At 44.5% G+C, this 27,371-nt stretch overlaps 1 protein-coding gene across 8 annotated transcripts in view; it reads right to left on the reverse strand.

Annotated features, from left to right (window-relative positions):
* LOC123755066 (deoxynucleoside triphosphate triphosphohydrolase SAMHD1) overlaps window positions 1-27,371 on the reverse strand; it is a 134,884-nt gene that overhangs the window by 100,500 nt on the left and 7,013 nt on the right. For all 8 annotated transcript variants that reach the window (XM_045737537.2, XM_069332952.1, XM_069332950.1 and 5 more), the window contains exon 2: window positions 14,088-14,238. In XM_045737537.2, the coding sequence (XP_045593493.1) occupies window positions 14,088-14,233 (146 nt within the window). In that variant the 5' untranslated portion in view covers window positions 14,234-14,238. The remainder of the gene's footprint in view (window positions 1-14,087; window positions 14,239-27,371) is intronic.

The following is a 27,371-nucleotide window of genomic DNA, read 5'->3' on the forward strand; positions in this document are numbered from 1 at the left end:
ATATTTATAATATTTAAGCAGGAATATCAAAACTTTACCTAAATGATAATCACTAACACAAGCAGGATGTCTAAATCAAGCATGCAATTTACATTACACAAATGAAAACATAAAAATGCTTGTTAATTTAGGGTCATTCCATGTGAATTCACCAAAGGCCTCCCACTCGACCCTTTCTAAATCTAATGAAATTTTGTAATAAAGTAGCCCTGGACCCCAAATGAAATTGTGCAAAATATTAGAGCTCAATCAGCTTTGGTTCTTAAATAATAGGTCCATGTTCAATGGGGTCTCATCCCATTAATGCGGACATATCGTAAAAAGGGCCAACTTTGACCTTTTATCAAATCACGTCTAGTGCCTAGAGGTGTGAAATTTGGCATACCAGGACAACTTTTGGTGCGGAATACAACAGTAAGTCGGGAGAAATTTGGACCCCCAATTTGGAGACCACTTACTCATCACCAATAGGTCTAAACGCCATGATCTTTTGCAACGATGTATAACAAGCACAATATTACGCAGTGATGCAATAGCAATTCTGTTGTATCCATATGTCCAGAGGTGGCCCACTTGAAAGTTGGCCAAAAAAATTTGTGCAAAACTAGCCAACTTTTAAGGCTAGTTGAATGCTCAATATGCATCATTCCCAATTTGGTTTTAAATGACAATTGGATAGAGCAGATTTTTCTGTACAAAAGTAACTTTTATTTAGGTTGGGACCTGAATTCCTAGTTCAGCCAGAGGACTCTGAAAATGACATACCTTGGTGCAATATCGAAAAAAATCTAATTATGATTCTCCATCTTCTTCGTGCACTGATCATGACTGCTAGCAAATTGATATCCAAACTGATTGGAAAAATTTTAAGCTTCATTGGGTAGAACATTTTTGGGTGGGATTCAGAATTATTATTAAACAATCAGTGCTATTTTTGGTTCCTGTTCTATATTTATCTTTACATCTTTGTAGTATCATGTCAGCAGGTCAAACATTGCTGTTTACTTGTTTGTGTATTTACTTGCAATATATACACAAATAAATAAAAAGCAATATTAATGTATTACAGGTCTCACTTGAAATTACTGCATTCAGTTAAATAATTTTATTTGAATTCGATTGCAGATACGTCATAAATCAAGATTCCATTGGTTTATTGCCATGTGTTATTGCTAGCCATGAGCGTGGCTCTTGTGAATGTTACTTGACAACCTACACTCCCAACAAAGGCTTGAAGTTTCTAAAACAGTATAGTGCAGAAGATCAAAAACTGATAGCAAAGCAAAGTGAACTGAACTTGGATGGAGAATCTCAAGTATGCCTCTATCATGAAGCTTTGCTGTTGACGAAATTTGAATTTTTGCAAAAAACTTGCTGCAATCCCTTCAAGAAGAAATGCCATGTAAAGCGAAAAGACTTGCGACCAATCACAGTAGCTACTGCAGAGAAAATGTCATATGTTGAAAGTCAGTGTTAAGCCTGGCCAAAAGTTGTGCACATCATGCAGAAAGGAATTCAACAGTAAGCAGGTGAGCGAGTCCAGCTCTACCGAATCTGATGGCCCTGCTAATAATATGGAAATCTGTGAAAATGTAAACACAAGTTTATCAGTATTAGGCATCTCACCTATTAAATATCAACATGTTAGTGCAAGGGATAAGCATGGTTATGCAAAGCGCAAGATTAGTCAAGCACAGGAAATAATTGCCGAGCAGATTGCTGCAATTGGAAATATTGATAGCCAAAACCTGTTGGTACCAAGCTCTAGCCAACAGTGCACAAATTGCCAAGACTACAACAAACTCATTGAAGAAATGAAGCTAAAATTCCATGTAGCAAAGCGCCAAGAAAAAATACAAATCCTAACCCTCGTGCCACAAAGCTGGTCTATCAAAAAGACAATGGACAATTCAAAGTTTCAGAATACATGGTTCGCGAAGCTAGGAAGCTGAAAGAAGAACAGGGAATACTAGCAATTCCTAAGAAAATGCAGGGCAAGTCAGTTCCTGAGGAAGTGAAGGAAAGGGTAGTACAGTTCTTTGAGGGTGAAGAATTTAGTCGAATGTGTCCCAGAAAGAAAAAGAGTCATAATCAGTGCACAAAGAAGAGGGAGAATCACAATTTGATTTTTTCGATATTGCACCAAAGTATGTCATTTTCAGAGTCCTCTGGCTGAACTAGGAATTCAGATCCCAACCTAAATATAAGTTATTCTTGTACAGAAAAATCTGCTCTATCCAATGGTGTCATTCAAAACCAAATTGGGAATGACGCATATTGAGATATTTTGCCTTGAAAGTTGGCTAGTTTTGCACAAAAATTTTTTGGCCAACTTTCTAGTGGGCCACCTTTGGACATATGGATACAACAGAGTTGCTATTGCATCACTGCATAATATTGTGTTTGTTATACATCATTGCAAAAGATCATGGCGTTTAGACCTTTTGCTGACGAGTAAGTGGTCTCCAAATCAGTGTTCAAATTTCTCGCGACAAAATTTGGCAGTGATTTTAGCATGGATGGATAGTTGAATGGCCACCCATACTACTTTTTCGATTACACTACGTTATTCTACACCAAAAGTTGTCCCGGTATGTCAAATTTCACACTTCTACAGGCAATAGAAGGGATTTAACAAAGGGTCAAAGTTGGTCATTTTTGTGGTACTTGCACATTAACAGGACGAGAGCCCATTGAATATGGACATGTTATTTAAGAACTAAAGCAGATCGAGCTCTAATATTTTGCAAAGTGTCATTTGGAGTCTAGGGCTATCTTACTACAAAATTTCATGGCATTTGGAGAGGGTCGAGTGGGAGCCATAGGTGACTTTTTGGTGATCTGAGAAGGAATGACCCTTTAACAAATACATAGAGCTAGCTTTTTGCAGACCAACATATATATTAAGAACTTTATTGCATGCAAGTAATACACAGGGATAGTAGCCACAAAACTCCACTTCAAAACAAACAAAAATTCTTCCAAAAGCCAATAAAATTAAAAACTTGCTGTGTAGTTTTTAAAAATGAAAATTTTTATGAAAAAAATGTATTTGGTATACAGAGGACCACTTGGTTAGCAAACTTAAGTTATGCAAAAGTTCCAGTTTCACAATCGGGGTTGGGGTTTCACGCTTCCCGAACTAAGTTTGGGAAGCGAGGAAGCGGTCCACCAGGCCTCACGCCAACTCAAGAGTGGTTTGGGAGATGGCGTAGTTTGCAAACTGACCGTATTGGGTGCCACCAGTGCCTTCTATCCAGTGACGTCACAGATTCACGGCCCATTGTTTTGATTCTGTCACAAGGCTGGAGTGTTCATTCCGTGACTTGGATATATCTGCACAATCTAGGAACATCCATTCACCATGTCTGCTCCAAATGCACACATTGTGTCAGTGATGGCTGACTGGTGGATGGATGGGTGAGCAGGGAGGGTGGGGAGGGGGAGGTTATCTGGAGATGAATTTTGGGGCTTAGCGTCTCTGCGGCCCTGTCCTTGACCAGGCCTCCTTTTTGTTACACACCCCAGGAAGCAGCCCGTAGCAGCTGTCTAACTCCCAGGTCCCTATTTACTGCTAGGTAACAGGGGCATCAGGGGTGAAAGAAACCCTTTGCCCATTTGTCTTTGCCTCCACCGGGGATCGAACACGGAACCTCAGACTACGAATCCGAAGGGCTGTCCACCCAGCTGACAGGCACCCTATGGGAATGGAAATTTCCCTATGGGAAATGGGATGGCTGGCAGGCAGGGTTAGCAAGTGGGTGGGCATAACTTTATGAATGGATTGGTGGCCGACTGGTGGGCAGGCGTGCTAGCTAGTAGGCGAGCAGGTATGGGTGGGGTGGGCTGGCTGGTGGGGTGGCTGGCTTGGCTTGGCAGTTTTGGGTGGGCAAGTAGGTGAATGGATTGGTGGCCAACAGGACGGAAGGCGGGGTGGGTAGGTGCATGGGCAGGGAGGGTGACTAGGGTTGCAACCCGTTCTCGCACTTTCGTACAGTCAATATTGACTTATTAAATAAGTGCATATGTAACAAACTAAAATATTCACAATAAATTAGTATACCTTGAAAAGCTTCATAGAAAACACCGACCTTATCTAACCTTCTTAGTATGTTAAGATAAGCATCTTATTGCTTCGTAATTACAATTATTACTTAACCTATACCTATAATAGGTTATACCTATAATAGGTTAAGTAATAATTGTAATTACGAAGCAATAAGATGCTTATCTTAACATACTAAGAAGGTTAGGCAAGGTCGGTGTTTTCTATGAAGCTTTTCAAGGTAAACTAAAATATTCACAATAAATTAGTATGTCACATATGCACTTATTTAATAAGTCAATATTGACTGTACGAAAGTGCGAGAACGGGTTGCAAGTGGTGGACTGGCTGGGAAAATTCAGTGTGGATGGATACATTGGTGGCTGACTGGTGGGCGGGCGGGTTCGGGCAAGGGGTGGGTGGGTTCGGGCAGGTGGGCGGGCAAGGGGTGGGTGGGTTCGGGCAGGTGGGCGGGCAAGGGGTGGGTGGGTTCGGGTAGGTGGGCGGGCAAGCGGTGGGTGGGTACGGGCAGGTGGGCGGGCAAGGGGTGGGTGGGTTCGAGCAGGTGGGAGGGCAAGGGGTGGGTTCGGGCAGGTGGGCGGGCAAGGGGTGGGTGGGTTCGAGCAGGTGGGAGGGCAAGGGGTGGGTGGGTTCGGGCAGGTGGGCGGGCAAGGGGTGGGTGGGTTCGGGCAGGTGGGCGGGCAAGGGGTGGGTGGGTTCGGGCAGGTGGGCGGGCAAGGGGTGGGTGGGTTCGGGCAGGTGGGCGGGCAAGCGGTGGGTGGGTTCGGGCAGGTGGGCGGGCAAGCGGTGGGTGGGTTCGGGCAGGTGGGCAGGCAAGCGGTGGGTGGGTTCGGGCAGGTGGGCGGGCAAGGGGTGGGTGGGTTCGGGCAGGTGGGCAGGCAAGGGGTGGGTGGGTTCGGGCAGGTGGGCGGGCAAGGGGTGGGTGGGTTCGGGCAGGTGGGCGGGCAAGGGGTGGGTGGGTTCGGGCAGGTGGGCGGGCATAGGGGTGCATTCGGGCAGGTGGGCGGGCATAGGGGTGCATTCGGGCAGGTAGGCGGGCTTGTTGTGGGTTCGGGCGGGCTTGGGTGAGCTTAGGCAGGCTTGGGTGGGGTGGGTTTGGGCGGGCTTAGGCATGCTTGGGTGGGTTCGTGGCAGTTAGGCAGGCTTGGGGTTCGGGCAGGTTTAGGCGAGTTCGGGCGGGTTTAGGCGAGTTCGGGCGGGTTTAGGCGAGTTCGGGCGGGTTTAGGCGAGTTCGGGCGGGTTTAGGCGAGTTCGGGCGGGTTTAGGCGAGTTCGGGCGGGCAGGTGGACTATCACAGACTAGCTGTGATAATCCACCACATCCCCTCAGCTCCCCCATCCCTGCTATATCCTCCCTCCCTCCCCATCACCCCACCACTCCAGGCACATGTAGATGGGTATTAATACGGTTCAGATTCTCGGCAACCTTCCTACCAGATGGTGGCCTTGGAGGAAGACTGCCCTGACTGACTGGTATACAAGAAGGTACTTTGGGTTTGAGAGTACACATAACGGTGTTCTGTAGACATCAGGCTCGAGTGGTTTACAAACTGTAACAGTTGTTGAAGTCCTGCACCAGGTCTACCACAACTGTAAATGCCCAACATCCTTTGACTGGTTATGACTGACTGGTGACTGTGAATGCCTGCCTGCCTGACTGACTTGTGACTGAATGACCAGTAGAATTTGTATATGAAGTTTTTGAAAAGTTCAAAGGGAATGAAACAAATGTTAATTAAAGTGTCTTTTTGCAAAGGCCTACAAGAAAGCTGGCATTGCCTCACCTGCACCTGACTCATCACATGTTGACCCAAATGCATCAACATTTGAGGTTACCTTATCACCATTATTCTCCACTTCAGTCAATCCAACACCACTAACATCCACCACCACCACTGCTATGTAAATAACTATGCTACATCAACGTAAGGGGATCAGGATTTCTTTTATTGGCGAGTACAAACAAAATACTGTCACATTTATGATATGAACCTGTCAATATTTTCCCTTTGAATTTTTTTCCTACATTTCTCATTTACGAACTTATATGGTAACCGATGGGTCTCATCCCAGAAGGTTTTGCAAAGCAAGTGGTCCTCTGTAGTATGCTAGAATTTAGCATACGCATCTGTTATGCAATCAGAAGATTAGCCAAGGCTATTTTTTTTTTAACTACAGAATTGCAAATTCTAATATTTATGACAATTATTATAATACAGTAGTGAAATATTTTAAAACTATTGTTAATGTGTTTGGGGGGCCAAAAAATTTGCAGAATGAAAAGCATTTGCCAGTCATCTGACCATTTGTGGAGTTCATGTACTGTACATCTCTTTGTAAGGTCTCTACATCACTATCACTTTCACTTCCCACTTTACCATAGATCTTTGTGTCGTCTACAAATTTGATTGTGTGATTTGTAATATTCTTATCTATGTCATTGATATATATATGACAAAAAGGGTTGGCCCCAAAATGAACCCCTGTGGAACCCCAACTAACACATTCCCCCAGTCAGATTCATTCCTCATTTAGCATGACCCTTTGTTTTCTGTTTTAATCATTGTTTTATCCATTTCAGTATTCTCCCACTAATCCATTTGCCCATAATTTCCTTGGCAGTCTCATGTGGTACCTTGTCAAACGCTTTAGCAAAGTTCTTGTAAACAACATCTCCCAGAAGTCCTTTGTCTGAATAGCCAGTTACCGTTCCCAGAAGTGTGATCAGGTTAGTACCGCAGGATCTATTTTTAACAAAGCTGTGTTGCGTTGGTATTACAACATTGTTCCGAGATGATGTATGATTTCCTTCCTTACAATTCTCTATAATCTTGCAGATGTGTGACATCAAACTGATTGGACGGTAGTTTTCTGCCGAGCTCTTTCTGCCTTTTTTTGAAAATTGGGGTAACATTTGCAGATTTCCAATACCTGCACAGGGGGAACAATCTCTTGGTCCAGGGATTTACCGAAAAGTGGTTTCAGTGGTATGCAGTTGTTCCTTTCCCACTTTGGATTGAAGTCCAACCACACCTGGGGCTTTAGTCTTAGTTTGTCAATGGTCTTCCCGATTGTGTTGAATGTAATGGGTATGTCCTTTAATTCATTCCCTTCACCTCCCTCAAACATTTGTACTCAGCTAGTTGTGTTTGTTGGGGGTTGAGCTCTGGCTCTTTGGTCCCACCTCTCAACTGTCAATCAACTGGTAATTACCTAAGTGTAATTACCTAAGTGTAGTTACAGGATGAGAGCTACACTCGTGGTGTCCCGTCTACCGAGCACTCTGTCATAACGCTTTGAAACTACTGATGGTCTTGGCCTCCACCACCTTCTCACCTAACTTGTTCCAACCATCTACCATTCTGTTCGTGAAAGTGAATTTTCTTATATTTCTTCGGCACCTGTGTTTAGCTAGTTTAAATCTATGACCTCTTGTTCTTGAAGTTCCAGGTCTCAGGAAATCTTCCCTATCGATTATATCAATTCCAGTTACTATTTTGTACGTAGATCATATCACCTCTTTTTCTTCTGTCTTCTAGTTTTGGCATATTTAATGCCTCAAACCTCTCCTCATAGCTCTTGCCCTTCAGTTCTGGGAGCCACTTAGTAGCATGTCTTTGCACCTTTTCCAGTTTATTGATGTGCTTCTTAAGATATGGGCACCACACAACCGCTGCATATTCTAGCTTTGGCCTGACAAAAGTCGAGAACAATTTCTTTAGTATATCGCCATCTATGCATTTAAAAGCAATTCTGAAGTTAAAAAGTGTGGCATAAGCTCCTCGCACAAAGTTCTTTATGTGGTCCTCAGGTGATAGTTTTCTATCTAGAACCACCCCTAGATCTCTTTCTTTATCAGAATTCTTTAAAGATTTCTCACATAATATACAAGTTGCGTGGGGTCTATGGTCTCCTATTCCACATTCCATAACATGGCATTTATTAACATTAAATTCCATTTGCCAAGTGGTGCTCCACATACTTATTTTGTCCAGGTCCTCTTGAAGGGCATGACAATCATCTAAGTTTCTTATCCTTCCTATTATCTTAGCATTATCAGCAAACATGTTCATATAATTTTGTATACCAACTGAAAGATCATTTATGTAGACAATAAACATCACTGGTGCAAGAACTGAACCCTGTGGTACCCCACTTGTGACATTTCTCCAGTCCGATACATTGCCTCTGATTACTGCCCTCATTTTTCTGTCAGGAAATTTTTCATCCATGTTAGAAGCTTACCTGTCACCCCTCCAACATTTTCCAGTTTCCAGAACAACCTCTTATGTGGTACTCTGTCGAAAGCCTTTTTAGGTCCAGATAGATGCAGTCAACCCAACCATCTCTTCCCTGTAAAATCTCTGTGGCTCGATCATAGAAACTGAGTAAATTCGATACACAGCATCTTCCAGATCGAAAACCATATTGTGGGCATGTGTGTGTGCGCGCGCGTGAGAGATCTTCAGAGAACCAGACACAATAAGAATTCCTATGACATCACATCATATGACGTTTTGGAGTACTATGCAAGATTTAAACAGCCTGCAGATACATGGGGTTCACCTCACCTTCATCAGGGCTCTTGTAAACAGACGCTATTTTTTTTTTTCGTGGACCTCATTCCCGGATGTGAGGTCCTCAGTACTCAGTGAGCCACCAGGGCTGACGCACGCAGCATGAGCTCACAGCACTGCTGTTCAGCTTGTGACCACAGCATTGCCTAAAAATGCCATAATATATATGTACATGCTATTATTTAGCAATGATAGTATTACAATAGACCCCCCTGACTGATAAAAATTACCAGGATTCTGATAATAGCAGGATTGTTGCGATAATTAGCGCTGTAGTGAGAGGAGAAATCTTGGTGGGAGAGGGGGGGTAGCATTGTCTGCTGACTGACTGTGTGTGATCCCCTTTTACTGTCTGGACTCACTATACCAGCTTAGTTATTTGCTATGGTGAACAAAACATGCAGATACTTATATATAACATCTGTATATATAAGCAAAATCAATACGGTGGGAGGAGAATGGTGGCGAGTCAGGTGAGGTGAGGTGAGGGAGGAAGTGATAGCCAGTGGCGGGCTGCCGCTGCCACTCAGCATACCAACTTAGTGGTTCGTTATGGTGAACACAAATGCAAATACTTATATATAATATCTGTATATAGGGTAATAACACCAAACAGTATTGTTGGGGGGAGAAATTTTAGTGCATCTGACCTTGAATGCGTGAGGGAAGCAGCCGCCAGCTGACTGTATGTAGCGACATCTCTTAGCGCCTGAACTAACTATATCAGCTTAGTTGTACAGTTGTGGTGAAGAAAAAATGTAGATACTTACATAAACGTCTGTATATAGTGAATAAAAGCAAAAACAGTATGGTGGGAGGAGAATGTGGGCGAGTGAGGTGTTGAGGGAGTGACAGCGAGTGACTGGCTGTTGTGTGGCAGTCACACCTCGCTGCTTTTTGACTCATTATACCAACTTAGTGATTCGTTATGGTGAACAAAACATGCAGATACTTGTACGTAACCTGTGTATATAGTGTAAAAACCGACAAAGTATTTGTTCATTGTTTGACGAACATAATTGAATCAACAATATGCACACCATAATTTTGTGTACAGCAATGATTCATACATTTATTATATAAATATATCACACTACACACAATTGAATAACATTACAGCAAAAAAAAAAAAAAAAAAAAAAAAAAAAAAAAAAAAAAAAAAAAAAAAAAAAAAAAAATCCAAGACGTTAAAATAATTAGGTAATTAATTATCTGTGTGGCTGCTCCTGCCTGACTGCTGGGGCGGAGCAGAACATTTGGGACGCATGATGAGTCGGCGCCTGTTTTTTTGCCAGACTTCCCCGCCCTATAGCGGGCAAAATATGCCACTTATGATTTTTTTATTAATTTTCCCATGATCAGAGAACACAAATTAACAGGTTTAGAAGAATTTTTTTTTTTTTTTTGGTTATGCACGCCTGTAGGTGACAATTGCCAAATAGCCCTGAGCAACACAAGGGTTAAACTAACTAAACAAAGATGCCGAAGACATGTAAGAAAAATCACTTTCGCAAACAGAGTGGTAGGCGGTTGGAACAATTTAAGTGTGGTGGTGGTGGAGGCCAAAACCGTCAGTAGTTTCAAAGCGTTACATGACAGAGTGCTGGGTAGACGGGACACCACGAGCGTAGCTCTCATACTTTAACTACATTTAGGTAATTACACTTGGGTAATTACACGAGGCAAAAGACGCAAAAAAATCCATGGTTTAATATTGCATATATGGAAGCAAAGGAAATGAGCAAAAGGGCATATAGGAACTTCCAAAATAACAGGACACCAGAAAGCAGAGAGATACCAGAGAACCAGGAATGAGTATGTTAGTGTGAGAAGAGAAGCAAAGAAAAATTATGAAAATGATATAGCACGCAAAGCCAAGACCGAACCAAAGCTACTCCATAGTCACATCAGGAGGAAAACAACAGTGAAAGAGCAGGTAATGACACTTAGAACAGGCAAGGACTGGTATACAGAGGATGACAAAGAGGTGTGTGAAGAACAAGAGATTCCAGGAGGCCTTCACAATTGAACAATGTGAGGTTACTGCACTAGGAGAGGGGGAAGTAAACCAGGGGGCCTTGGAAGGGTTCAAAATTACAAGAGATGAGGTCAAGAGACACCTGTTGGATCTGGACGTGAGAAAGGCTGTTGGTCCAGATGGGATTTTACCATGAGTATTGAAAGAGTGTGCAGAGGCACTTTGCTTGCCACTCTCCAGAGTGTACAGGTCACTGGAGACAGGAGACCTACCGGAAATATGGAAGATGGCTAATGTGGTCCCAATATATAAAAAGGGTGACCGACAAGAGGGACTGAACTACAGGCCAGTGTCCTCGACTTGTATACCATACAAGGTGATGGAGAAGATCGTGAGAAAAAAACCTAGTAACACATCTGGAGAGAAGGGACTGTGACAAATCGCAAACATGGGTTCAGGGAGGGTAAATCTTGCCTTACAGGCTTAATAGAGTTCTATGACCAGGTAACAAAGATTAAGCAAGAAAGAGAAGGAACTGGGTGGACTGCATTTTCTTGGACTGTCGGAAAGCCTTTGACACAGTACCCCATAAGAGGCTGGTGCATAAGCTGGAGAGATAAGCAGGAGTGACTGGTAAGGTGCTCCAGTGGATAAGGGAGTACCTAAGTAATAGGAAGCAGAGAGTTACAGTGAGGGGCGAGAACTCAGATTGGCGTGAAGTCACCAGTGGAGTCCCACAGGGCTCTGCAACCCATTCTCGCACTTTCATATAGTCAATATTGACTTATTAAATACGTGCATATGACACATACTAAACATACTAGTTTACCTTGAAAAGCTTCATAGAAAACACCAACCTTACCTAACCTTCTTAGTATGTTAAGATAAGCATCTTATTGCTTCGTTATTACACACCTTACTTAACCTATTATAGGTATAGGTTAAGTAATTGTAAAATTGTTACATATGCACGTATTTAATAAGTCAATATTGACTAACAAAGTGCGAGAACGGGTTGGGCTCTGTACTCGGTCCTATCCTGCTTCAGAAATACATAAATGATCTCCTGGAGGGTATAAACTCATTCCTCTCAATGTTTGCTGATGCTAAAATTATGAGAAGGATTAAAACAGAGGACAGCTTGAGGCTTCAAGAAGACCTAGACAAACTGAAGGAACGGTCAAACAGGTGGTTGTTAGAGTTTAACTCGAGCAAATGTAATGAAGATGGGTGTAGGGAGCAGGAGACCAGATACAAGGTATCATTTGGGAGATGAAATTCTTCAAGAGTCAGAGAGAGAGAGAGACAGACAGACTTGGGGGTTGATATCACGCCAGACCAGTCCCCTGAAGCCCATATCAAGAGGATAACATCAGCGGCATACGCCAGATTGGCCAACATAATAACAGCATTTAGAAACTAATGTAAGGAATCATTCAGCACTTTGTATACCACATATGTCAGACCAATCTTTGAGCATGAAGCTCCAGCATGGAGTCCATATCTAGTCAAGCATAAGACTAAATTGGAGAAGGTTCAAAGGTTTGCCACAAGACTAGTACCCGAGCTGAGAGGTATGAGCTACGAGGAGAGACTATGGGAGTCAAACCTCACGTCGCTGGAAGACAAGAGTTAGAGGGGACATGATCACCACATACAAGATTCTCAAAGAAATTGATAGGGTAGATAAGGACATACTATTTAACCCAAATGGCACATGCATTAGGGAGGACAGGTGGAAACTGAGTGCCCAAATGAGCCACAGAGATATTAGAAAGAACTTTTTTAGTGTCAGTATGGTTGACAAATGGAATGAATTAGGCAGTGATGTGGTGGAGGCTGACTCCATACACAGTTTCAAGTGTAGATATGACAGAGCCCAGTAGGCTCAGGACCCTGTACACCAGTTGATTGACAGTTGAGAGGCGGGACCAAAAAGCAAGAGCTCAACCCCCGCAAGCACAAATAGGCGAGTACACACACCACCACTCATTCCAAACACGCACACCCCCCCCACTAATCATTCCACACCCTCCCCCTCCTCACCACTCTTCCCCCACATGGCATTCCCCCCACCACTCTTCCCCACATGGCACTACTCCACCATTATTCCCTGCTTGATACCTGCTTGATGGGGTTCTAGGAGTTGTTCTACTCCCCAAGCCCGGCCCGAGGCCAGGCTTGACTTGTGAGAGTTTGATCCACTAGGCTGTTGCTTGGAGCGGCCCGCAAGCCCACATACCCACCACAGCCCGGTTGGTCAGGCACACCTTTAAGAAAATCTAGTTCTCACTTGAAGATGTCCACGGTTGTTCCGGCAATATTTCTGATGCTCGCTGGTAGGACGTCAAACAACCGCGGACCTCTGATGTTTATACAGTGTTCTCTGTGCCTATGGCACCTCTGCTCTTCACTGGTTCTATTCTGCATTTTCTTCCAAATCGTTCACTCCAGTATGTTGTTATTTTACTGTGTAGATTTGAGACCTGGTCCTCCAGTATTTTCCATGTGTATATTATTTGGTATCTCTCTCGTCTCCTTTCTAGTGAGTACATTTGGAGAGCTTTGAGACAATCCCAATAATTTATATGCTTTATCTCGTCTATGAGTATGTATGTGTTCTCTGTATTCCCTCTATTTCAGCAATCTCTCCTGCTCTGAAGGGGAAAGTAAGTACTGAGCAGTACTCAAGACGGGATAAGTGATTTGTAGAGTACAACCAGTGCGATGGGATCTCTGGACTTGAAGGTTCTCGTACTCCATCCTATCATTTTTCTGGCTGACGCAATGCTTGCTTGGTTATGCTCCCTAAACGTTAGGTCGTCGGACATCATTCCCAAATCCTCAACATGCTGTTTTCCTACTATGGGTAGATTCGATTGTGTTTTGTACCCTGTATTCCAGGTACACTGTATAGGGATTTCAGATCCTCATTTTTGCCGTATCTGAGTACTGTACCTGGAATTTATCACCGTTAAACATCATATTTTCTGCTGCCCAATCGAAAACTTTTATATTGTCTGTCTGTGTAGTTTTTTAATGTCTTCAGCAGAGGTAATTTTCATGCTGATTTTTGTATCATCTGCAAAGGATGACACGAAGCTGTGACTTGTATTTTTGTCTATCTGATATGAGAATAAGGAACAGCAATGGTGCAAGGAGTGTACCTTGAGGTACAGAGCATTTAACTGGCACTTCCACACATGGCACTCCATCACTACTCCCTGCATGGCACTACTCCAACACTGTTCCCTACATGGCACTCACCCACATGGAACTCCCCACATGGCACCCCCTATGGCACTCCCCCACCACTGTTCCTTACATAGCACTCACCCCACATGGCACCCCCCTATGGCACTCCCCCACCACCATTCCTTACATGGCACTCCCCCCCCACATTGGAACTCCCCACATAGCACTCCCCCACTACTGTTCCTTACATGGCACTCCCCACATGCCATTACCTGAGTCGCTGAAACTGTGGGGTATCGATGATCCTGACACACAGTGGAGGGAGAGTGATTGCACCATGGACTGCATCGTTGAATACTTTGCCTTCTACTTCCACATTACAGCTCGGCCAAGTACTGCTTCCATACACTCCCTCCATCTTGTCTGTAAAGAATAATTAACTTTCATTATGGGGAATGCTACCAGCTATAAATTTGTCATTGACATGGCACCGAGTGGAATGAAACACTCCTTTCCAAGTGGCCTCTTGATTGCCATCACATCACTGCTGGAACACAATTTGGTCTACTTTCAACCCAACAAGAATACGTAACTTTTTCAAAGGATCTTGTTTCCACTGAGCACAAGATATGTAAATAATGAACCAGTAACTAATCTATAGATGGTGCATATGCAACCCGTTCTCGCAAATTTAATAAGTCAATATTGACTTATTAAATATGTGCATAGGTGACATACTTAACATAATAGTTTCCCTTGAAAAGCTTCATAGAAAACACCGACCTTACCTAACCTACATAGTATGTTAAAATAAGCATCTTATAGCTTCGTAATTACAATTGTTACTTAACCTATTATAGGTATAGGTTAGGTAATAATTGTAATTACGAAGCAATAAGATGCTTATCTTAACATACTAAGTAGGTTAGGTAAGGTCGGTATGTTAAGATAAGCATCTTATTGCTTCGTAATTACAATTATTACCTAACATATACCTATAATAGGTTAAGTAACAATTGTAATTACGAAGCTATAAGATGCTTATTTTAACATACTATGTAGGTTAGGTAAGGTCGGTGTTTTCTATGAAGCTTTTCAAGGGAAACTATTATGTTTAGTATGTCACCTATGCACGCAACTAATAAGTCAATATTGACTTATTAAATTTGCGAGAACGGGTTGGCATATGAGATACATATAATCGAATGGGGTGTTGCTATAGATGCTTTTAAGTAAGGACTGGCATCGGCCATTCTCAGGTCCAAGAACCTTGAACATAATTTAGTTGTACTTGGCATAATAGTTTTCTACTTTATAACAGTGACGTGAGACATCCTTGCCAAGTCACTAACATGCACAGTGCTTCAGGCAGGTCCTTAAGCTAACAATAGGGATGATAAGAGAAGTCACCAACGCTCAAAGACCAGAAAGCACGAGCATAAAGAGTTATGACACGTTTAGAACCCAGAATTATATGAACAGGCAGCGTAAAACATCCACTAAACAGTGACATGGTAATTGCCAAAATTAGGCTGGGATATTGATATCTGTGGCAGGTGGCTGCAGGTTAGGCATCCGCCAAAGATGAGCATTTCAAAAGTAAACTATGTGAACAAGAGCTGGGACACACACTCCAAGACTATTAGTGAGTGCCCTGTTATCAATAACTTCAGACCATAGGTATGAGGTACTTTGAGCTCTAACTATATCAAACACTCGCTTATATTTGAAAATACAGTATTCATGTGCTCTACCCTTAGTTTGCTAATGCAGACTAACAGATCAGCCTTGCATTTCATGTTCTCTCCTAATTCCATGCATGACTGATTATCCTGTGATATGGGGATATTAGATGAACTTATGACTAGTTTCTGATCTACACTTTGTAACCTTTCATATAGAATAGGATAGCAGCACATTACTGTGTACACCTAAGCTTCTTAATAAAACAAAAATAAATTAAAAAAAAAACTAACAATAAATGTAATAATAGGTACAGTGGAACCTTGGGTTACGAATGTAATCCGTTCCAAGAGACGGTTCATACACCCAAAATTAGTAAACCGAAATGAATTTTTCCCATAATACAGGTAATATAAATTTAATTATTCCGTTCCACACACACCCAAAAATATTAACTTCAAAATACATTTTATACAGAATACTACTATTTTTTACTACAGTATACCTTACCTTTGAGGACCGTTGTTGGTGTATGGAAGATGATGATGATGGGGGGTGGGGGGGTGGGGGGGGAGGAGGAGGAGAGGTGTTAGTGTTTGGATAGGGAAGTCCCCTTCCATTATAACATCAGGCAAAGATGACATTTTTGTGGTACTCTCCTATATTTTGCAGGTATACACTAGGACCTGGTTGTGGCTCACTGCTTGCTTGTTTTACTAAGAATCTGTCTATAGACACTTGTTTTTCCCTAAGTTTGTCTGTAGTGAGGCAACATATATCACCCATGACATGATATATAATAAGAACTTATGTTCAGGAGAGAAAGAAAAAAAATATAGAAATCAAATGCGGTCGTCACTAGGCAGGATACACTGGTAAACTGAGCATGCATCGCCCCGTGTGCCGAGCAGAAACCACACACTCGACCCATACATGTATCAACAAACTTGTAAACCAAGGCAACCTTCATACACCGAGTCAAATTGAAAATTGACTTTGTATACAGTACTGAAAAATTCGTAATCCGGGGCTTTTGTAAACTGAGGTTCCACTGTACAGAACATTGTAACAATTTGAATTTAACACAACTACTAAATAAATTTATAAAATTTATTATACTGATGATGATGATGCATATCTTAAGTACTGTACTAAATTGTCTAAGTGGTTAGTACAAAACAGTGAGAGTAGCACAAGTTGGTAAACTATGAGGATGAAATAAGGTACTTTTTGGTTCTATGTTTGAATAAAGTAAAGGTTGAACAATTTTTTAATTCTTTAGAGAGTGAGCTCCATATCCTAGTACTGGGTCCTTTTATTTGCATAGTGTGATTGCACAGGTTCAGTCTGACTCTAGGAAAATCAGATATTTATTTCTGATGTCATGCCTATGAGTTATTATATCTATCAAGCAAGAATTTCAAATTAGGATTAGAATGTTATGTCAGGAAAAGGAATCAGGAAAAAATGTTTTGTAAGTGTAAATAGCACAAGAGAATGTGTGAAGTATGTTCAGCATACACTGCTCCACATTCATACACTGTTGCTGACACAGCAGCAGCATCTGATGTTGATCTGCATAATGTGATCAAAGTGGCATCAGGAAACCCAAACCCTAATAATGAGGGATTTTAACCCATTAGACCATAGATTGAGTAAATCTAACATCACAAGCAGAGGGAGAACAATTGCTAGATCTGGTTTAGGACTCCTCTCTCTCACACAGCATGTGGTAGAGCCCACATGTAACAGCATACTGTACTAGATCTTGTGCAAACATCAGAAGACTGTATGACTGATTAAATTCAGGTAGGGGAAAAGCTAACCCCTCATGTGATCGCCATATTTTAAAAACTACAAATATAAAAACCCACAAAGGTTCATGATGATGAATTTCTAGATTACCATGGAATTGATTATCAAGGAATGAGAGAGGAACTGCAAACATCTCTTGGAAGGAGCTAATAGGGGAACATGACATGGAAGCATCTTGGCAAAACTTTAAGATCATTACGAAACGTGTTCAAAAGTATGTGGCAAAAAGGAGGAAGAACTGAAAGGGAACTAGATAGACGACTCGGGCAGTAAAACAAATATTGATAACTAAGAGGAACCTCTTGAGTACGTATAAATTCACGATGGATATCATTGATTATGCAATATATATAAGAGAGCACTAAACTCGGCCACCTAGGGAATCAGATCAGCTAAAAGGCACTAGAAAGAAAACTTGCCCAAAACAAAGATCCAAATTTGTTCTATGCCCATAATAAGAGGTATAATAAGAAGTACAGTAAAACCATAACAAAGGACTTTGTAGGACCTTTAAAAGATGAGTAACAAAACTATAATGTACGGCAAAAAGGCAACAAACACTAAATTAATATTTAGTGTTCACACATCAGTATGAACACATCAGTGTTCATACTAGAAACATTAGATGGCACCCCATCACGCCCATAAATGTTTCAAGGTGAAGAGAATTAATTTAGGAATATAACAACAGGGCAGAAAAAAAGGGTCCTAGGAGGCAAACTGAAGGCGTTAAAAAACAGAATACAAAAATGCACAGCTAAAGATTAGGAGAGGGCAGGGTATCCAGATTGCAAATGGGGCAGAAGTCTAAACCCTTTACCTAGTCAGGCAGAACTAAATCTATGCATCTCGGAAAACAAACCAGTTCAGAACCAGAGCGGAAATGTACAGAATAGTATGTGCTAAATATAGGAGCAATCTCTCGGCCCTTTCTTCCTAAAATAAGAGAGTGGAGAGGGAGGAACGTCCGGGAGGACGGAGCGACGTCCGTCTCCTCTGAGCGCTGGCAGGTGACTGATTGAGCCCAGCTCCTGACGGCGGAGGACCCTCCCAGTGTGAGTGAGGACCGCCAGGCAAGGCGGAGCATGGACCAGCCCAAAACGGGGAAGTCCACTCTCACAGTATGTAGAGAGCAGATAGATGTTGGAGGCAAACATATTGTGTGGTTATTTTTGTTTGTGTGTTTAACCCTTAAAGTACGCATCACTTCATATGAAGTGTAAATCGTTTTACCAGTCAACTGCGCTTCACTTCATATGAAGTTTATGGGTACCGCGCACGATTTGAATGGCCCGCGGTGTAGCTGGGGGTCCCATACGCTGCCCAGGGGCTCTAGTAAACAGCGGCCATTTTGAAAAAAATTCCCGCTCACGATCCGAAGGCATGGGAGGCCTCAGTTTAGCAAGAGTCACCATGGCGAGCGCACGGTCAAACGCCTCACAGGCACGCACCACTCAGTCCCTCACCCCAGAGCAAATAGCCCACGAATTATTCTCTGAAGGTGAAGAAAGTGTGTTTGACGATTCAGACAATGATGAGGATTATACACAGTTGTCGGGTGATAGTAGCAGCAGCAGCGAAAGTGAGAATGACCGCCATGCCATGGCGAGGCCTATACGCTCTCTCATGCCTCCTCGCCCATTTTCTACCCCAATTCTACCACGACCTCACAGTTCCTGTGGATATTTTCTGTTTGAGGGTGACGAGTCAGAGGGAGGTGACTCCTTTTCTGGGCTTAGTGACTCAGATCAAAGTTTTATTGAGCCTGTGGCTGGTACCAGTGGTGTAACTGGGCGAGAAATTGTCGCGTCAGCAGCATCTCGCCCGGCCAAGCGTCACCGCATGGCACCACATGAGGGACCAAGACCCTCGTGTTCACGTGCATCCACCTCACGTGCACCCACCACCTCACGTGCACCCACCACCTCACGTGCACCCACCACCTCACGTGCACCCACCACCTCACGTGCACCCACCACCTCACGTGCACCCACCACCTCACGTGCACCCACCACCTCACGTGCACCCACCACCTCACGTGCACCCACCACCTCACGTGCACCCACCACCTCACGTGCACCCACCACCTCACGTGCACCCACCACCTCACGTGCACCCACCACCTCACGTGCACCCACCACCTCACGTGCACCCACCACCTCACGTGCACCCACCACCTCACGTGCACCCACCACCTCACGTGCACCCACCACCTCACGTGCACCCACCACCTCACGTGCACCCACCACCTCACGTGCACCCACCACCTCACGTGCACGTAGCCGCCGTGCTTCTCGCAGACGGTATTCAGCTCCTGGTCGCCGGTATGCATCACTTCCTCGCCGTCTTTCCTCTGCATCTCGCAGGACGCCTGGTGTACTTGAGTGGAGTGATGGTGACGATTTTATTCCTAATATTCCTCACTTTGACGATAAAGATGTAGGGATTACAAACCTTTTCCCTAATCAAGGTGAGGACATGGCTGAGATGGAATATTTTACAGCATTCTATGATGAACCACTCATGGAATACATTGTACACCAAACGAACCTGCATGCTGCTTACCTGATTGAGAGGGAAATCACAGAATTTTCACGACTGCAGCGTTGAAAAAATACCACAGTGGCGGAAATGTATGTGTTTTTGGCACTCTGTTTGTTGATGAAGCACTGTCACAAACATGCAATAAATGACTATTGGAGCAAGGACAAGACAATACCAACACCTTTATTCGGGAAATATATGTCACGAGACAGGTTTCAGATACTCCTCAGGTGTCTACATTTTGGAAGTGTTCAGGACCGAACACCTGATGATAGACTGTGGCGAGTGAGGCACTACATGAACGATGTTATTGGAAAATTCAGAGATTTTTATGTACCAGCACAGAAGCTGGTGGTTGATGAATCTCTCATACTTTTCAAGGGACGTGTTCCATTCAAACAGTACATTCCCTCAAAACGAAACCGATTTGGCCTGAAATTTTTTGTTCTTGTGATTGTGAGACAGGATACGTGTTACACATGATTCTGTACTCGGCTAGTGATGTAGACATTCCCGGTAACGACGAACATGGATTCTCGGGGAGTGTAATGAAGACCATCATGGCTCTGTGGATGAACAAGGAACACATTTTATACACAGATAATTACTATACAAGTCCCTTGCTAGCTCGGTTCTTGCTAGAAAATAGAACCGGATTGGTTGGTACAGTAAAGCCACAACGAAGGGAAATGCCTGTGTTTGACAACGACATTGCAGTTGGTGAGTGTCAGAGAAGGAAAAGTGATAACATTCTGTCAGTTCGGTGGAAAGACAAAAGAGAGGTGAACTTGTTGACAACAATTCATGATGGAACAATGGTGAACAGTGGGAAAGTGAGCCATAAAACAAACGCACCACTATATAAGCCAGACTGTGTTTTAGACTATAATATCAACATGCGGTTGATTGATAAATCAGACATGATGATTGGCACTGCAGAGTGTGTGCGGAAGACATGTAGGTGGACGAAAAAAGTGTTCTTCCATCTTGTGGACATGAGCATGCTGAACTGTTTCAACATGTACCTTGTGAGAACTGGACGTAAGCCCACTTTCCGTGACTTTGTATTTGATGCTGCAATACAGTTATTAGGAAAGTTTGCAAAAGATGTCCCAAGTATTCAGCGGCCCATCATAAACCCACTGTTGCAGCATGCTGGTACTCCACGCCTCGCTCACACTGAAGGCTTCCTAGCACACAAACTTAAGTATTTGCCACCTGGTGTGAAGCGTGCAATAGCCCAACGTGATTGCTTGGTGTGTAAAACAACGACACGTAGAGACAAGAAACGGAAGCTTGTGCAAACATGGTGTGAAACGTGTGGTATCCCATTATGTGCTGTCGACTGCTTCAATGACTACCACAGTCTAGAAATCTTCTAAGTGTGCTTCAAAGTGTGTATAGCGTGTGCGAGTGTGTAAATATGTAAACATATAAGCAGATAGCGTGTGCGTGTGTGTAAATATATACAAATATAAGCAGAACATACAATATAATAGACTAATGACATATTATATTGCCGTAATTGAAAACATTTGTGTGCGCCTGTGTATACTCAAATATGCAACAATTATTGATACAAAATATGTTCAAACAGTATTTGAAACACAATTAGTGAAAAAAAATTAGATAAAATGCACTTAGACATTGTAAATAAATAGCACGAAAATATATTTGTGGCAACTCTGGCTGTTTGAGGATCGCGCGCAACACCTCCCGGGCGTGTACTGCATGAGCGAACATGCAGATTGTGACGTCATCACCGAGCTTCTCGGCTCTATTGCAACAAAAGTACAATAGAATTTTTTTTTTATTTTTCCCGTGATCAGTGAACAGAACTTAACAGATTAGCAAAAAAAAAAAATTTTTTTTTTTTCAAAATGACATGCGCCTGTGCGGATGGCAGGATATTAGACCCCGAGCATATTAAGGGTTAAGGGGAAAAATTTTTATTGGAGTGTCAATGGGTTGCAGGTTTGTCTTTGGGGAAAAAGTTGTTGAGAACTTCGAAGTTGCGCACAGAGGGAGTAGTTGATGAGACTCCAAGGTAGTGGAGGAGAGGACCTCGAGCTGTGAGGAGAAGCAGTGAAGAGTGTCACGTGCTTCTGTAGAGGTGGTGAAGCACCATAGTTGCTCGAGGGAACTGCATGGTGTAACAGCCAGGAGAGCTGTGGAGGACCCTAGCAGAAGTGGTGAAGCACCGAAGTGCTCCAGGAAGACTTCATGGTGTAGCAGCCTGGAGGAGCTGCAGAGGATCCTGGTAGTTAAACCAGGATCCTGGTCAGTCCCCCATCACTCCTGGGTCACACACCCCCCATCCCACCCCCACACTCCTGGGTCACACACCCCCCACCCCACCCCACCCCACACTCCTGGGTCACACACACACCCCACACTCCCGGGTCACACACACATCCCCCACCCCACCCCACACTCCCGGGTCACACACACATCCCCCACCCCACACTCCTGGGTCACACACACACACCCCACCCCACACTCCTGGGTCACACACACACACACCCCACCCCACACTCCTGGGTCACACACACACACCCCACCCCACACTCCTGGGTCACACACCCCCCCCCCCACCCCACACTCCTGGGTCACACACACACCCCACCCAACATTTGGAGACGGGACAGAAAAATTAGGAAAGGCGGTGGTGTTGCTGTGGTGGTAAAAGAACACCTAAAGGTGAACGAAATAATGACTGCCAATCCACAAGAAGTTAACATAATAGCACTAGAGATCTGCCATGAGGATGATAAACTAACGATAATAAATGCATATAGTCCACCGCCAAGCAGCACATGGTCAAAGGAGGAGCTAGATAGTAAACGTGAAGGTCTTATAACAATAATGAGAGAGATTATAGCGAGAGCGGATAACGATAGATCACGACTGTTGATAGTCGGTGACTTCAACTTGAAATCCAAAGACTGGGAAGCATATGATGCTAAAACATAAGATTTTTGGACCTGTAAATTTGTAGACCTCATCCTGGAAACATTCTTGTATCAACATGTTAAACAAGCTACGAGGATGAGGGAAGGGGACGTTCCCTCCATGCTAGATTTGATATTTACCAGGAAGGAGGAAGAGATATTTGACATTCAGTACCTTCCTCCCTTGGGTAAAAGTGACCATGTCTTTTTGGGAATAAAGTATGCAATGCGTTATAAGCTGGAAGAAAATAAGGAGGTTGAAGCAGTTGAAAAACCAGACTTCAGGAGAAGACATTATGGTGACCTTAGAAATTTTTTTAGTGACTATAATTGGACAGACTTGATGCTAGGCAAGGAAGTGAATGAGATGTATGTCAAGTTTTGTGAAATATATGATAAAGGCACAAAAAAATTTATACCAAAACAGAGATGCAGAACTAGGAAACAGGACTGGTTCAATAGAAATTGCGAGAGGGCTAGAGACCAAAAGACACAAAAATGGAATCAATACAGGAAGAGGCCGAACCCCCAAACATACCAGCGATACAAAGATGCGAGAAACTACACGGCAGTGAGGAGAGAGGCAGAAAGGCATTTTGAAAAAGGGATTGCAGACAAATGTAAAACAGAACCAGGTCTATTCTATAAATTCATAAACAACAAATTGCAGGTAAAGGATAATATTCAGAGGTTGAAAATGGGAAATAGATTCACGGAAGATGAAAAGGAAATGTGTGAAACACTAAACGAAAAGTTCCAAAGTGTGTTTGTACAAAATGAAATCTTTAGGGAACCAGATACAATAAGAATTCCAGAGAACAACATAGAGCACATAGAGGTGTCTAGAGACGAAGTGGAAAAAATGCTCAAGGAGCTCGGTAAGAACAAAGCAGCTGGCCCAGATGGCGTTTCACCATGGGTTCTGAGAGAATGTGCATCTGAGCTCAGCATTCCACTTCACCTGATCTTTCAGGCATCCCTGTGTACAGGAATCGTAGCAGACGTGTGAAAACAGGCTAACATAGTTCCAATCTACAAAAGTGGCAGCAGGGAAGACCCCCTCAATTATAGACCTGTATCATTGACAAGTGTAATAGTGAAAGTATTGGAAAAACTAATCAAAACTAAATGGGTAGAACACCTAGAGAGAAATGATATAATATCAGACAGACAGTATGGTTTTCGATCTGGAAGATCCTGTGTATCGAATTTACTCAGTTTCTATGATCGAGCCACAGAGATATTACAGGAAAGAGATGGTTGGGTTAACTGCATCTATCTGGACCTAAAAAAGGCTTTCGACAGAGTTCCACATAAGAGGTTGTTCTGGAAACTGGAAAATATTGGAGGGGTGACAGGTAAGCTTCTATCATGGATGAAAAATTTTCTGACTGATAGAAAAATGAGGGCAATAATCAGAGGCAATGTATCGGAATGGAGAAATGTCACAAGTGGAGTACCACAGGGTTCAGTTCTTGCACCAGTGATGTTTATTGTCTACATAAATGATCTACCAGTTGGTATACAGAATTATATGAACATGTTTGCTGATGATGCTAAGATAATAGGAAGGATAAGAAATTTAGATGATTGTCATGCCCTTCAAGAAGACCTGGACAAAATAAGTAGATGGAGCACCACTTGGCAAATGGAATTTAATGTTAATGTCATGTTATGGAATGTGGAATAGGAGAACATAGACCCCACACAACCTATATATTATGTGAGAAATCTTTAAAGAATTCTGATAAAGAAAGAGATCTAGGGGTGGTTCTAGATAGAAAACTATCACCTGAGGACCACATAAAGAATATTGTGCAAGGAGCCTATGCCACGCTTTCTAACTTCAGAATTGCATTTAAATACATGGATGGCGATATACTAAAGAAATTGTTCACGACTTTTGTTAGGCCAAAGCTAGAATATGCAGCGGTTGTGTGGTGCCCATATCTTAAGAAGCACATCAACAAACTGGAAAAGGTGCAAAGACATGCTACTAAGTGGCTCCCAGAACTGAAGGGTAAGAGCTACGAGGAGAGGTTAGAAGCATTAAACATGCCAAAACTAGAAGACAGAAGAAAAAGAGGTGATATGATCACTACATACAAAATAGTAACAGGAATTGATAAAATCGACAGGGAAGATTTCCCGAGACCTGGCACTTCAAGAACAAGAGGTCATAGATTTAAACTAGCTAAACACAGATGCCGAAGAAATATAAGAAAATTCACCTTCGCAAACAGAGTGGTAGATGGTTGGAACAAGTTAGGTGAGAAGGTATTGGAGGCCAAGACCGTCAGTAGTTTCAAAGCGTTATATGACAAAGAGTGCTGGGAAGACGGGACACCACGAGCATAGCTCTCATCCTGTAACTACACTTAGGTAATTACACTCCTGGGTCACACACACACCCCACCCCACACTCCTGGGTCTCACACACACACCCCCCACCCCACACTCCTGGGTCACACACACCCCCCCCCCACCCCACACTCCTGGGTCACACACACACCCCCCCCACCCCACCCCACACTCCTGGGTCACACACACACCCCCCCACCCCACCCCACACTCCTGGGTCACACACCCCCCCACACTCCTGGGTCACACACCCCACCCCACACTCCTGGGTCACACACCCCACCCCACACTCCTGGGTCACACACCCCACCCCACACTCCTGGGTCACACACCCCACCCCACACTCCTGGGTCACACACACACCCCCCACCCCACACTCCTGGGTCACACACACACCACACCCCACCCCACACTCCTGGGTCACACACACACCACACCCCACACTCCTGGGTCACACACACACCACACCCCACACTCCTGGGTCACACACACACCACACCCCACACTCCTGGGTCACACACACACCCCCCACCCCACACTCCTGGGCCACACACACACCCCCCACCCCACACTCCTGGGTCACACACACACCACACCCCACCCCACACTCCTGGGTCACACACACACCACACCCCACACTCCTGGGTCACACACCACACCCCACCCCACACTCCTGGGTCACACACCACACCCCACCCCACACTCCTGGGTCACACACCACACCCCACCCCACACTCCTGGGTCACACACCACACCCCACCCCACACTCCTGGGTCACACACACACCACACCCCACACTCCTGGGTCACACACACACCCCCCACCCCACACTCCTGGGTCACACACACACCCCCACCCCACACTCCTAGGTCACACACACACCCCCCACCCCACACTCCTAGGTCACACACACACCCCCACCCCACACTTTGTAGGTTTGCCACCAGACTAGTACCCGAGCTGAGAGGTATGAGCTACGAGGAGAGACTACGGGAATTAAACCTCACTTCGCTGGAAGACAGAAGAGTTAGGGGGGACATGATCACCACATTCAAGATTCTGAAGGGAATTGATAGGATAGATAAAGACAGTCTATTTAACACAAGGGGAACATGCACAAGGGGACACAGGTGGAAACTGAGTGCCCAAATGAGCCACAGAGATATTAGAAAGAACTTTTTTAGTGTCAGAGTGGTTGACAAATGGAATGCATTAGGGGATGATGTGGTGGAGGCTGACTCCATACACAGTTTCAAGTGTAGATATGACAGAGCCCGATAGGCTCGGGAATCTGTACACCTGTTGATTGACGGTTGAGAGGCGGGACCAAAGAGCCAGAGCTCAACCCCCGCAAACACAACTAGGTGAGTACAACTAGGTGAGTACACTCCTGGGTCACACACACCCCCCCCCCACCCCACACTCCTGGGTCACACACCCCCCCCCCCCACACTCCTGGGTCACACACACACACACCCCCCACCCCACACTCCTGGGTCACACACACACCCCACCCCACACTCCTGGGTCACACAAACCCCTCACCCCACACTCCTGGGTCACACACACCCCCCACCCCACCCCACACTCCTGGGTCACACACACATACACCCCCCACCCCACACTCCTGGGTCACACACACCCCCACCCACCCCACACTCCTGGGTCACACACACCCCCCCCCCCACCCCACACTCCTGGGTCACACACACCCCCCCCCCCCACCCCACACTCCTGGGTCACACACCCCCCCCCACTCCACACTCCTGGGTCTCACACACACACACACCCCCCACCCCACACTCCTGGGTCACACACACCCCCCACCCCACCCCACACTCCTGGGTCACACACACACACCCCACCCCACACTCCTGGGTCACACACACACACACCCCCCCCACCCCACACTCCTGGGTCACACACACCCCCCACCCCACACTCCTGGGTCACACACACCCCCCACCCCCCACACTCCTGGGTCACACACACACACACCCCCCACACTCCTGGGTCACACACACACACACCCCCCACACTCCTGGGTCACACACACCCCCACCCCACACTCCTGGGTCACACACACACCCCACCCCACACTCCTGGGTCACACACACATACCATACTCCTGGGTCACACACACCCCCCACCCCACACTCCTGGGTCACACACACACACCCCACCCCACACTCCTGGGTCACA

Source organism: Procambarus clarkii, chromosome 28, assembly GCF_040958095.1.
Source record: "Procambarus clarkii isolate CNS0578487 chromosome 28, FALCON_Pclarkii_2.0, whole genome shotgun sequence".
Lineage (NCBI taxonomy): Eukaryota > Metazoa > Arthropoda > Malacostraca > Decapoda > Cambaridae > Procambarus > Procambarus clarkii.